Source organism: Aotus nancymaae, unplaced genomic scaffold (assembly GCF_030222135.1).
Source record: "Aotus nancymaae isolate 86718 unplaced genomic scaffold, 86718_ANA_hifiasm-v0.15.2.pri h1tg000011l, whole genome shotgun sequence".
Classification (NCBI taxonomy): Eukaryota; Metazoa; Chordata; class Mammalia; order Primates; family Aotidae; genus Aotus; species Aotus nancymaae.
Window position 1 is genome coordinate 46,713,682 of NW_026988422.1, and position 13,890 is coordinate 46,727,571.

Here is a 13,890-nt window from a genome sequence, read left to right on the forward strand (position 1 = left end):
CGCTTTTTGACATCTTGGTTCTTTCATTTCTTTCCATTCACATCTACTTTCGACTCAAGCCAAAATGAAATGCATGGAGTTCCCCAAAAGGGCCAAGCTATTTGATTTCTATATTTTTGCATATACTATGTTCTTCATATCTGGAAAGTACCTAAGTCCTGCCTCATTTATCTACTTACTTTGTATACTCAGCTCAAGAGTCACTTTCTTCTAGAAATCTTCCTGGACTCCCTCAAGCTGAACTAGATGAACTTTTTAATTCATTCATTAATTCATTCAACATGTATTCAATGGGCACAACTATCAAGTAGGACATAATGCTTTGTGCTAAATATACAATGATGAACAAGACCAAGACAGATGCTGTTTTTACAAGTCCAACTTCTGTATTGCCTGTTCTGTCTTAGCTCTCTTAGTTCACAGTATAAAGAGAGATGAGATGAAGATGAAGGCAGAGATGGACATTGAGATGGGGGTGAAGAGAGTAAGGAAGAGAGAGACGGATCAGTGATTTTCTTGTTTAACTCTCTTATCATATTAAAAGCTTACTGAGGACTCAAAAGTATCTAGTGTTTCTTGAATATCAATGTATACCAGAACATCTAGCACAAGGCTGAATGAATTAAATAATTTTGAAGAACACAAGAGATGAAGATCCTTGCAAAGAGTTCAGGCTAGTTAACAGGATATCAAGAAAATTTCCTATTGTTTTCTGGGGCAAGTCAACCTTTACAGTATTAAAGAGGCTTTGTGAAAATGTGACTAGGCATGAAAAGAAAGATGAGTATAAAAGAACATTCCTGCAAAAGACACAAGCTCTAGTTGGAATAAGAACAAGGGAGTAAAGTGCACATCACAAAGTCTTTTTCTAAATACTGGACTATACATCTGAAACTGCTAAACCATGAAAAAAGGTGCCTATAACCCTGAAATTTGGGCTCCATAAAACGTTTTTTCTCATAGAAAACTCATCTCAAAAGGAAAGGATAGGAAAGGAGAGGAGAGGAGAGCAGAGGGGAGGGAAGAGGAGAGGAGGGGAGGGGAGGGGAGGGAAAAAGTCTTCTTTACAAGCTTGATAAAGCAGACACAAAGAATTGACCCAGTTTCCAAAATAAACATTAGGCTTAAAGCTCTCCATATCTGGCTAAAACTAAAGCCCAAAATGAAAATCAGCATGTACACACTGCATTTTCTACCTACACCACAATAACAAGGCCAAGAAAAATTTTAACATGTAACTTAATATTATACCTGAGATACCTGAAGTCTCATATTAAGATTTGTAGAACATTTTTTTTCTAATATTAGGAAAGGGCAACAACCCACTTTAAGCCTGTCTGAATATCCATCTAGGTCAAGTACCTCTCCAAATCCAAGTCCCACTGGGCGTGGTATACAGTCCCTTCCTGGGCCCCAATCTTTTACCCTGAGACACAAGCCTTTCAGTCTTCCTAGCTTCCTAATTTCTATATGGAAAAACACTTCACTTTCCAAAAGCATTTTTTCTTTTCTCCAGAATATTTATTCCCTGACAACCTTTCCTCTTAACCATTACAGAACATTTTCTATGGAAAACACATCTTATGCTCCATAAAGCAATGTATGTACTATCTGTAAAAAGCCCTAACATCTTTGTGACACCACTTTTTTTCCTTCTTAACCTCATCTCCAAAAACCAGTTCCATGCCATGGACTGGGGCATAACTGCTCCAAGAGAATCTTAGAAGTACAGAATGTTAGCCCTAAAAGGGACCTTAAAAGTCATTTATTTCAACTTTGGCATTTCACAATTGAAAAAATAAAAATAAAACTCAGAGAGATTAAGTACTCTCCAAGATCACACTCTCCTGTGTGATCCTAATTTACTCTATATTCTCCCAATCTCTGGATCTTACCATCTTCTATTTATTTCCTTTTCCTGTGGCAGAGGTCAGGGCAATGCCTACAATCTCAGCTTGACTTTTATGTGAATTCCACGGAGGATGCTGAATAAGCTCATCAGCATGAGAATATGATGTGTGGGTGGCATGGGTTTCCTCTGCATGGTGCTGATTGACCAGTGTGCCGCTAAATGCTTCCCAGTTGCACTTAACTGCCTACATGAAGATTCAGATTTCTCCTCATACCCATCCCGCTGGCAGATGATCTTGCTATACTTTTAAATGTGCTAAACCATTTGTCTGCTGCATGATAGATCATTCTAGTCAATTACAGAAAGTTTTTAGGCTGTTTATGTGATTATCAATTACATCCTATTTGAAAATTGCAGATTAGCATCATTATGAAAGGATTTCTTGTCCACCAATTAAACCCCAGCAATTTTTATATTTATAATTTTTAGTTTGGTTTGTTTTGTGTTTTAAGACTCAGTTTGCATAGCATCACAGCAGGACAAACTCTCATTGACACATACTGCATGGGTCAGGCTGTCTCACTTTACTAAAGCAAACAATAGAAAGAGTAGAAAAATGCTTTTAGAGCAAATTAATACCCAAATTCCAATATCGTAGCCCTTTGACATATGCTGAATACGTGTTTAATAATGTACTTAATAACGTACTAAAAAATATATATAGATAGAAAAAAAATTATGGTTGAACTTAATTATAGCAAAGAATTATTCATAGCACATTTTTATTTTATATGTTTCTTTCTTTTATAAAATTGTAATGAAAGATGCAAATATAGAGCCCCTCATAATGGCTGGATTAAACTAAAATACAGTTTATATGATAATTTAGTAATAAAGAAGGAACTAATTAACTGCTTTCTTGATAAATCTTTGGAAGAGGATTTATAAAACTATATTAAAACAAGAGGATAATTCTATTAGAAAAATTCCATCATTGTATTCCTTCTGTTTATAGTCATCAAAACAAATCATCCATGTACTATGGTGCTTTCTGAATAGCAGCAAAATTAGTCAGTATGCCTAATCCTTAGAAAATCTAATATTATTAGGGGCTCAATAATAAGATTATGAAAATAAAATGGATTAGAAAACATTTCATGAAAGCATCATTAAGTAGTTACCAAGCAAATTAGCAAGGAGCAAATTACCAAGCAAAATACACATACTCACACACACACACACATATATACATACATACTATTTTCCACAAGTGCTGCGGAACTAAACTGCAAAACTATTCTCTCACAAAAGTCCTTTGATAGTGAATTTTGTGAATATCAGCAGAGTAGCTGGATTCATTCATGAATGGACAGATACAGAGGAATGTGGAGGACCTGACTACCCTGAGGGAATAATGGCTGCTACCAGAACAGTGGAGGTCACTCAAGGCAGAGAGAGCATGACAAATTTAAGGTAAAGAATGCATGATGGTAGATGTATGTACAGAAGCATCAGGCAACCCTTCCAATTCAGAAATCTGAGCAGGAAGATTCCCCATGTTGGGCAAATGTAGGAACAAAGGATTTAAATCTAAGAAATTCCTAGGTAGCAGGTAAGAAAAATATCCTGTGATCCTGCTGACATAGGAAGGACCTGGAAGGAATTTCAGTTGAGTGGGATTAGGGGAAGGCCAATACTATTTTTTGAAGATCTGTCTGATATATCAACAAGGAAAACTTTGAGACTGTATTCCTAGACAGAGTCCATATCCGACTTAGCATTAGGGTAGCAAGAGCCTAGGGAAGGAAAGGCCATCAGAAAGAGGGCTCATAAGGACCTAGGAACTGGAATTGCTACAATACTCATACTTGTAAATTTTGCTGAAAGGCATATAAATTTTGGATGACTTGCTCCAGAAAAGCAGTTTATCATTTGCAAGCAGTGATTAGTTTTCTCAACAGAATATAGGCAGTTGGTGTCTCCATCAACCTTTATTTTTCTGTTTTTGAGTCATAAGGTTACAAGTGGTGCTTCTCAGATAGCCATCACAGACTGACTAGAATCCTGGCACAAGTGAAAAAAATGAACTTTTCCATTTTCTACCTCCCTCTTCCCTATCCTTCCTTCCCCACCACACACACACACACACACACACACACACACACACACACACAAACACAAGCTAAATCCCTGGCCATGGCTGCTAGCACATATTGGTTTCTAAGAATGCGGGTGGTTTGTTTTCATTTGTTTGTTTTCTTTGGTGTTCTTGTAGGAAAAAAATGATACTATAATTACAAAGAGCTACAATATCCAAATTTGGTTGATGTTTTGTGCATGTGGGTCTAATGAATTTTGGAATTGTGCAAAGGTACTATAACTCTTCATGAATCTAGACAGTTTTTTATCATCTTCTCAGGTTGTTTCAAAGGAAATATCCCATGAAATTACCAAGGACCCAAGGACTAAAAAGAAAATTTAAAGGTATCTCCCTGGAATACTCTGGCTATAGAAACTGGACTTATTCAGAAGCATAAAAGGAAAACCTAAGTCAAAAGGCAAGATGTCAGAAATTGGTAAACAAACAGAAAACTGCTACTCAGTATTCAAAGGAAATAGCAGAAACTCAGAGAAGAAAACAATCAACTTTAAAACTAGTTTTTTAGCTTTAAATCAAAACAGGAACTTTAGAAAAGGAAGAGATGAAGAGAAATGGAAATTTAGATCTAGCAAGTATAATTGACCATTCGTGAAGGAGAGAAGGAATGGAACCAACTCCGAACCAAATAAAGTTTCAGAAACCCAACTGAATATATGTGAAAATTTCCACTGCAGGTAGATTCAGAAGATAGATGGTAAGAAGCAGTGAGAGAACAGTTTATTGGAGCTTCCAGTGACTTACTTCTTAGAAGTTTTATCAACAGGACTATGAGACACAGGGTTAGCAACTCAGCTAAAGGAACGACTACACCCCCAAAGGAAGGCAATGCAGGTGAGCCGACCAGGGCTTTCATGAAGGAATCAGGGTCAAAGCTCTAACATCATGCATTTTGCTGGCATGTACTTCATCAGAGACCTAACTGGGATGGATTCAAGGACAGGAGATCTTCATCACAAAAATCAGGGACATCTTCAATTCCATTGATTCATATGACAAATTAAGATTGAGCACAAAACTCGTAGGAATTGTTTAGATATTGAGGATCCAATACAAGAAATGGACAAAGGCTTCAAAATGTGGAGCTTATGTTCTGAAGGAAAAGAAAAACCAAGTGCACATGGTTTCAGATCTTGGTAGGAACAATGAAGGGAAAGGTTAAAGAGTAGAGAATACGGGTTGGCACTGGGGTGGTTTTTTATAGTAGGGTAGCACTGGAAGGAATTTCTGTAGAGGAGATTCGTGGAAAGCCACATGAATTTGGGGCATAAGTCAGGAGAGGAATGTTATAAGCAGTGGAAAAGCAAGTACAAAGACTGAGACAAGCCTAAGCCTAAAGTTTACAGAGACAATAAGATGGCGAGCATGGATTTAGGAGGATAAGCAAAGACAGAATGGTAAAAAGTGAAGTGAGGCAGGCAGAGCCATATCAGAAAGGTCTTGAAAGACGAGCTAGGGATCTGGACTTTATTTCACACACACTGCGGGGATTTGAGCAGAGGAATGGCATGATCTGATTTGCTTTTAAAGGGACACTCAGGCTTTTGAGTAGAGATTGTAGGGAAAGCATTAGAAAAGAAGGAAGATATAGGAGGTTACTTCAAAAGTTCGGGCCAGAGATAATGGTGACTTGGTTTTGGATGGTAATCTACGGAAGGAGAAAGAAATAATCAAATGTATTTTGAAGGTAAACCCAACAGGCCTTGTTATTAATAGATGTAACATGGAATAACAGAGAAATCTAGGATGATTCCCAACTTCAGGGCCTGAGAAACAAAGTAAATAATTGTGTCCTTTGACTCTACATAGATTTTATTTTCCTACAATTCTCTTATGAAAAATATAACTATGCTAGTACATCCACTCTGTAAAATAGTTTGGCAATTTCTTTAGAAATTGAACATACACTCATCACATGTCCCAGTAATTACATTCCTGGTTATTTATCCCAGAGAACTAAGAACTAATGTCCATATTAAAAACCTAGACATAAATGTTCGTAGAAGCTTTGTGTTTTTTTTGTTTGTTTGTGTTTTGTTTTGTTTTTTATTTTCAGTTCTGGGGTACATGTGTAGGATGTGCAGGTTTGTTACATAGGTAAATATGTACCATGATGGTTTGCTGCACATATCAACCCATCAGCTAGGTATTGACATAGCAGCTTTATTTGTAATAGCCAAAAACTGGAAACAAATACAATGTCCTTCAACAGATGGTGAGTTAAACAGTGGTATACCCTAACCATGAAGTACTACTCGGCAATAAAACAAATTAATTATTGATACACTCAAGTTAGATAGGTCTCGGGGGCATTATGCTGAATGGAGAAAGTTCATTTCAAAAGGTTGCATTTTACATAATTCAACTTATATAACATACTCAAAAATCACAAAATTATAGAGATGGAGAGCAGATTAGTGGTTTTCAGGGAATAGGGATAGTTGGGGGAAATGAGTAGATTACATTTGAGAGCGAGCTTTGTGGTAAAGGAACAGTTCTGTATCTTGATTGCAGTTGTAATTAAAGAAACCTGCACATGTGATCAAACAACACAGAACTATATATATACACATTGTATCAATGTCAATTTTGATATTGAGTTATAGTTATATAAGATGTAATTATTAGAGGAAACTAGGTAAAGGGAACAAAGGCCCTCTCCATACTATTTTTGCAAATTTCAATGAATCTATAATCACTTCAAAGCAAAAAGAATTTTTTTTAATCTAACTATGCTCAAGTATAAGGTAAAATGCATTGTATAAATATTAAAAGTAGTATGGTACTGAATACATCATCTGATAAAATGCTGTCTTCTGAATTTATAAAGTACATTTTTGCCCATACATCTTACCATTTTTGACATATAGGTATCAGTTTAAGTAATCATCAGGATCTCTCTCTGTGTGTAAGCACATTTTCCTGGTGAAAGCCTCTAGAGCAAACAGCCCTTGGAATTCTCACTCTCCCTCTGACTGCAAACTCAAACCAGCAAATAGAGCCTGTGTGTTCTCATTCCCATACCTATACAAGGGTGTATTAGACAAACAGAAGCTAAACAACTGCCAACACTGATGCTCCAATAGCTTTCAGACACGCTACTATGGAAACTACCTGCTTAGACCCAAGATATTAACCTTTCATGGCCCAGCCAATGTCCCTGGCCTCCAAGAACTTTTACCACCAATGTCAAAATCTAAGCCTCTGTAAGGTGGAATCTCAGAAAAGAAAGCTTAAACAACAACGACAAAAAAAAAGATCATGATCCAAAGGCTTAAGACGTGCTAATAATGCTAATCACACCTTCAGTACAATCTTCTTAAGGTTACTCTAGGTACCAGAACTAGGCCTAGATAAGTCATCTAAGTCAACTTGAAGGCATGAATGATGGTGAAGTCTCCCTCAAGATCTTCAAAAGCAGCTTCTTTGGTATGTATTTCTTTTATGTTCTGGTCTTTTGATGCCATCCAGTCACAGTCTGAGTGCAGAGCACATGGTCTTGGGAGTACCAAGAATTTGGTACTCAAGCATACATGTTAAACCCTAGACACTTCTCATTGCTGAATGGGCTTATATTTAGCAATTCTTTCATTCTCTCAAACAGTCATATATTCAACCTAGAATGGCTATAATGAAGACTAGATTTATAAACCCTTTCTACTAGTCTTAATTGTAAAAACCTATACAAAAAGCGTATCCTAAGGTCAACTTTAATTTAGGAATTTAGTATTAACTAGAATAATTATAAACAATATATCTTACATCAGATCCAATATATCTCACATCAGAACATTAAAGATGAGGTAAGACTGTGGGCAATTATGAGGGTAATTTAACATATCACCAACAAAACCTACAAAATCTGCCAAATGCCACCTGTCTGGATGCTGGTCCTGGTTCCTTCAAGAGAGCTCTGCTGTGTACACACATTAATATGTTCTGAAGAGTAAAATATATTATCTTGCATTTCTATTTTCTAAGGTAGATTTAAAAAATCAATTGCATATAAGATGGATTAAATACCTTTCTGAAGACAAAGTAGTTCATTTTAACCCTATCTGAGATTGTAGCCAGGAAAATTGTCAATAATAATAATTTTTTAATGAAAAAAATTAAAATACTTACAGCCAACCATCATCATAGCCACCGAAAACATCTTCTCCACATCTGTGGTAGGAGCTATGTTTCCAAATCCTATGGTTGTAAGGCTTGTCATGGTAAAGTAGAGAGAGGACACATACAGTGAATCCTTGCTGGGTCCTCCTTCCCATATCCCTGCACTGGTATTGTAGCGATATGGAGTCCCAATGCTCAAGGCCAGCTGGTAGAGCCAACTGTCTATTTGGATGGTGTTAGTGACTTCGTCAATGACCTCGTAGTCTCCGATGCTATACCATATACAGGCCAGCCAGTGGGCCACCAGGCCAAACACACACACCAGGAGCACGAGGACTGCTGCTCCGTATTCCAGGTAATGGTCCAGTTTCCTAGCAACACGGCCCAGTCGTAAGAGACGCACCACTTTTAAAGAACTGAAGAGACTGCTGATTCCCTGAATAAAAAAAAAAAAAAAAAAAAGACACATCTTCAGAAAAAAAAAAGCCAGGAAACAATACAATGGCTCACCTTCATAAGTTTAACCATCCATTCATATATTAAGAACATATATAAAATATAGGTCTGATTTTAAGAAAACAAAAAAATTCAAAATGATAAACTTTAAAAAAAAAAAGATTTCTTCCTACCCAGAAATTCACATTTGTGAATTATTAGAAAAACAGATTTTTATTAACTAAGAAATACCCAATTTATTTTCATAAGTAGAATATAAATGGTACAGAGAGAAACCAAAGATGAAAATTGTTCAAATGTATTATATACAGCGTATAGAAATACGGGTGTTGAATTCAGACCTTTTGTTGCCTTTTCCTGTAAAACTTTCCCTCTACTCTAAAAGGTTTCTTTTCATTTCTTATTTTATGATAGCTACAAATAGCAGAACTCTGAAAAAGGAAACAGTCTTACAGTCAATTGAACAGGAAATACTTCGGTACATATGGGGGAAATGAACAAATGACACTGTTGGTTCCACAATCATGAGAATCACAACATTTCTAGAGCTCTGAAAAAGTGAACAGAGCTGAACCTAAAATAGAGGTGTGGTCTACTAAATCCTATTCATCCTCTAGCAAAAGCCACTGAAAATAACACTAAAAAAAGAACAGCAGCCAGAAAACTCATATTTTGTTGAGAAGCTTAAAATAACAAATAAGGGATTATCCAAATCAAAGCGCAGCATAGGCTTTCTTAAATCATTGAAAGTCCCAAAGTTACTTTTTTGGAAGCATGTAATAGGCCACCTGCAGAGGTAGGTTAAGTTCATTTCTGATGCAGGTCACAAAATAGGCAGGGAGGGAGAATAGAGCTGTGATCCAGGAAGCCTCTCATGCAGTCATCACCTGCAAATCCATTCGTGTCCATGACTCCCTTACTGCTAATCCTGTCTCCCAGAATATAGACAAGGAATCTAATATAATTCACTCTGACATGAATTCTGACCAGCAAGGAAGAATTTGTTGTTGCAGTAGAAGAGAAGTATATTAGTAAGACTCTAATTACGCATGGTAAAGTTCCTGACAGGTAAGAAGGAAACACTTGGCCAGTCTCAGTGGCTCATGCCTGTAATCCCAGTACTTTGGGAGGCCAAGGCAGGTGGATCATCTGAGGTAGGGAGTTCAAGACCAGCCTAGCCAACATGACAAAACCCCGTCTCTACTAAAAAATTCAAAAATTAGCTGGACATGGTGGTGGGTGTCTGTAATTCCAGCTACCTGGGAGGCTGAGGCAGGAAGAATTGCTTGAACCTGGGAGGCGGAGGTTGCAGTGAGCCAAGATCACACCACTGTACTCCAGCCTGGGCAACAGAGTGTAACACCATCAAAAGAAAGAAAGAGAGAAAGAGAGGAAGGAAGGAAGGAAGGAAGGAAGTGGGGGGAGGAAGGAGAGAGAGAAAGAATCTGGTTTGTGACACTATATTCTATAAGGCAGTATATGTTTGAAATTTTTCATAATGAAAATTTAAAAGAGAAAGATAACAAAGAGAAATAAACAAAGGAGTAGCAGGGTCCTCCTGCCAGGTTTTTGCCTCAACTTCAATTTCCTTAGGGCTGCCTCTATTTCAGTTGAAACTCTCAAATATTGTGGCATATATACAGCCTAAAAACATATTCCCAATTCACTTTAATGCTTGGGGGAAGAAAAGATGCTGAACTTTAGGCAGTTAAAAAGAGCAGAACTGAAAAAGAAGACAAATTTGTGTAATTCAGTGATATGAGATATTGGAAGGTAAGAAGAGTCAAGAAAGCTTGAAAGTTTTCAAAAATGGAACTGTGTAATCATCAACAAGTAATACAAAAATAAGCATTTATTGAGCACTCCTATATGCCAAGCTCTGGGATGAGCCCTGGGGATATGAAGATAAAAAAGCCTCGCTTCTGCTCTAAAGAAACGCATAATAGAAATACATGAAAAACTCAAACGGAGTTCAATTTAAAAGTAAAAACAATGTTGTTATAGGTAACATTTTCTGCTTAGCTCCAACTTTTAAAGGAACTGTGGGACTTCTGTTTAAATACTACATAGAAAAGTCATTTCTACTACCTGAATTCTGTTCTCTGAAAAATAAAAGCAAGAGAAGGAAAAACAGAGAGAAAATCTTTACTGCATTCAAACTAAGAAAGCCACCACAAACCGCAACTAAATGCGACTAGTTAGGATCTACTAGAATTAGGTCCAAATGGTGGGAAGACACACATCCCTCATCTCTAGCAAGCAGATTGCTCCAAAAAGAGGTGACCCATCCTGACAGGCACCTGCTCTGGACTCTGCTTCCTCGAAAGCACATTTTGTAATATTTAGAAGTAGTTTAACACTACTTAAATATTAGAAAATATTTTATAAGCTTAAAAAGTAATAAAACATTAGTAAATATATATACTTGATACACATAAAGTATAAAATATTAGTAAATATACTATACATAAATATAATTTATAAAATGTAAAATTTCATATATATTTCATATATATACAAATTTGATATATATAAAGTATATATATTAGTAAATATACTATATAAATATAAAATATTAGTAAATATATTATATATATCTCCGTCTCTCTCAAGCATTATAGACTCTCTCTGCCATAGGTTCTATGGTACCACTTTCTCTTGGTTTTTAGCCAATCCTCCAACTGATGCCCTCTCAAAATCCCTTTCTAGGGCTATCCTTCTCCATGCTTCTATTTCATGTTAGGATTCTCATGCTTGCCCTCAGTCCTCTTCTGGTTGATCTACTGCATCAGGTTTCAACCATCTTCTGTATATGAATGATCTTCTATATATGAATGATTCCCAGGTCCACTTACACACACACACACACACACACACACACACACACACACACACAACCTCTCTCCTGAGTTCTTGATATTAAGCCGAATGCCTACTATACATTTCCACTTGGATGTCCCACAGGTATCCAAAAGTGGTCCCAAAGAGAAGCCTTTGCTTCTCCCAAATCAGTTATCTCCTATCGTGGGAATGACATCATTATCCACCAGTCACTCAGACCTGAGGCTAAGCCTCAACTTTTCCCATTTCCTGCCACATGTAGCTGGTTATCAAGTCCTGAGGATCTCACCACTCAAAGTGTCTTAGTGCTCAAAATACAGCTACTTAATAAATCTCTCAAAAAATTTCCTTCTTTTCCATTCCTATAGCCTTGTTTTGGTCATGATTTCTCGGTTTTTATTCACTTGTGTGACAGGGACTGCCTCTCCGTCAGCCATCCCACCTCTATTCTTGCTTCCTCTACTTCACAGATCACACTATAAACGCTATCAGTCTCATATTTTTTTAAATGCACATCTATCTAACCATGTCCCTCTCTAATGTAAACTCCTTTCATGTTGGCTTATTGCCTATAGGAATAAATATTAATTTCCAACTGTGACATGCAAACCCCATCAGGACCTTGTACCTGCCTACCTGCTCAGCATCTCTCCTGCCAATTCCTCTGCCTTCTCTCTAGGTTGCTGACATTCTCAGATAGAAGTAGTTCCCAGAATGTCCATGCTGTTTGATGCTACATTACATTATAAAAAGGCATTACCAGCCTTTTTAAAGACTTCTTTCCCCCACTCTCTCAGTCATTAGGATCTTTACGTACAGTTTATGACAAACACTCTCCCTTCCATGTGCACTTCCCTGACATGTTCTGCCTCTGCCATCTTTACTGTTATATTTTTCCCCATCCCCCACTGGGAGAATTAGGTGTCCTTCCTTTTGTTATCACACAGTTTCTACACGTCTCTATTATAATAATTATCACTGTCACACTTACTACAAGTCTGTTTGCATGTATGACATCCCAGGAAACTCTAAACTCCTTAAGGAGCATATCTACTGTCAGTCACAAAGCTGGCATCTGGCAATATGTTAAGCAGTCAATAATTCAATAAATGAAAGAATAAACTTTTGTTAAGCAAATGTTGGGGGTGAATTTTGGGGCCTTTGGTTAATTACAAACTCAGAATGAATTAACAGTATAATGCAGAGAACAAAACAGTCAATGTAACTTTAGGTTGCATTAATAGAGTATGTCATTGAATATAAAAGAGAAATTCTCCTTAATCTCTCCATTGACTAGGTGTATTACCTTATTTTCACACTGCTGATAAAGACGTACCCAAGACTGGGTAATTTGTAAAGGAAGAGGTATAATGGATTCACAGTTCCACGTGGCTGGAGAGGCCTCACAATCATGGAGGAAGACAAAAGGCACATCTTACATGGCAGCAGGCAAGAAAGAATATGAGCCAAACAAAAGGGGAAACTCCTTGTAAAACCTTATAAAACCATCAGGTCTCCTGAGACTTACTCACTACCACGAGAACAGTATGAGGGAAAACACCCCCGTGATTCAATTATCTCCCACCAGCTCCTTCCCACAACACATGGGAACTAAGGAAGCTACAATTTAAGATGAGATTTGGTGGGGAAACAGGGATAGAAGAATGCAATAAAGATTTCAACAAGCCTGTGTCACACACTTCTAAGTTGTTAACCAATAGGAAAGTTAGGTCATTTAATGCTACTTGGAAAAGAGACATGGCAATAAGAACATTGAGTATTCACTACCTGCCAGGTACTACTCTAAGTGTTTTCTTTGTATTCATTAATTTAAAACTCAGAACAATCTTACGTGGAACCTATCATTAAAGCATGGTCCAGAAAGTTAAAAATAATTAGACTAAGTTCACTTAGATAGTAAGAGGAGGATCCCAGATTCACATACAAGCAGTCTGTCTCCAGAATCTTCCTTCATTCATTCTGAAAGTCTCTACACCTAGAGTATAATGTGTAATTTATCCAAGCACATGAATATCTGCAATATTGGCTTAAACATGAGCATTCCCTACATGACTAAATAAAAGAGACTGAATACCCAGCCTCCTCTTTCTCCCCACTCAGTCACAGCAATGGCCCACAGTAGGGGCAGGTGTAGGCCCTGGAACTAATATCTATATAGTCTGCAGTTCTCTAACATGGATCAACTCATTTTGTTTTCATAATAGCAGGATTCCTACCTTTATTGTTCATAGGAAGACACTGAAGCTCAGACAGGTTGAATGAACTGTCCAAAGACACAGCCAGCAAGGAATGGAGGTATCACTCAGACCTAGTCCTTCAGATTCTGAGTACATTTCCCACAACCAACCACTCTGCAGCCTTCCTGTCCTTACCCCCAATCTATCCTACATCATTGCTACAATGTTAATCTTCCTGAAAGGTAGCACTGAGCATATCCTCCAGGGGC

At 37.2% G+C, this 13,890-nt stretch overlaps 1 protein-coding gene across 1 annotated transcript in view; it reads right to left on the reverse strand.

Moving 5' to 3' along the window:
- The window catches only part of KCNH5 (potassium voltage-gated channel subfamily H member 5), a 357,848-nt gene that overhangs the window by 251,416 nt on the left and 92,542 nt on the right, over positions 1-13,890 (reverse strand). Inside the window, exon 7 of the mRNA XM_012464182.3 lies at positions 8,136-8,562. Within this exon, the coding sequence (XP_012319605.1) occupies positions 8,136-8,562 (427 nt within the window). The remainder of the gene's footprint in view (positions 1-8,135; positions 8,563-13,890) is intronic.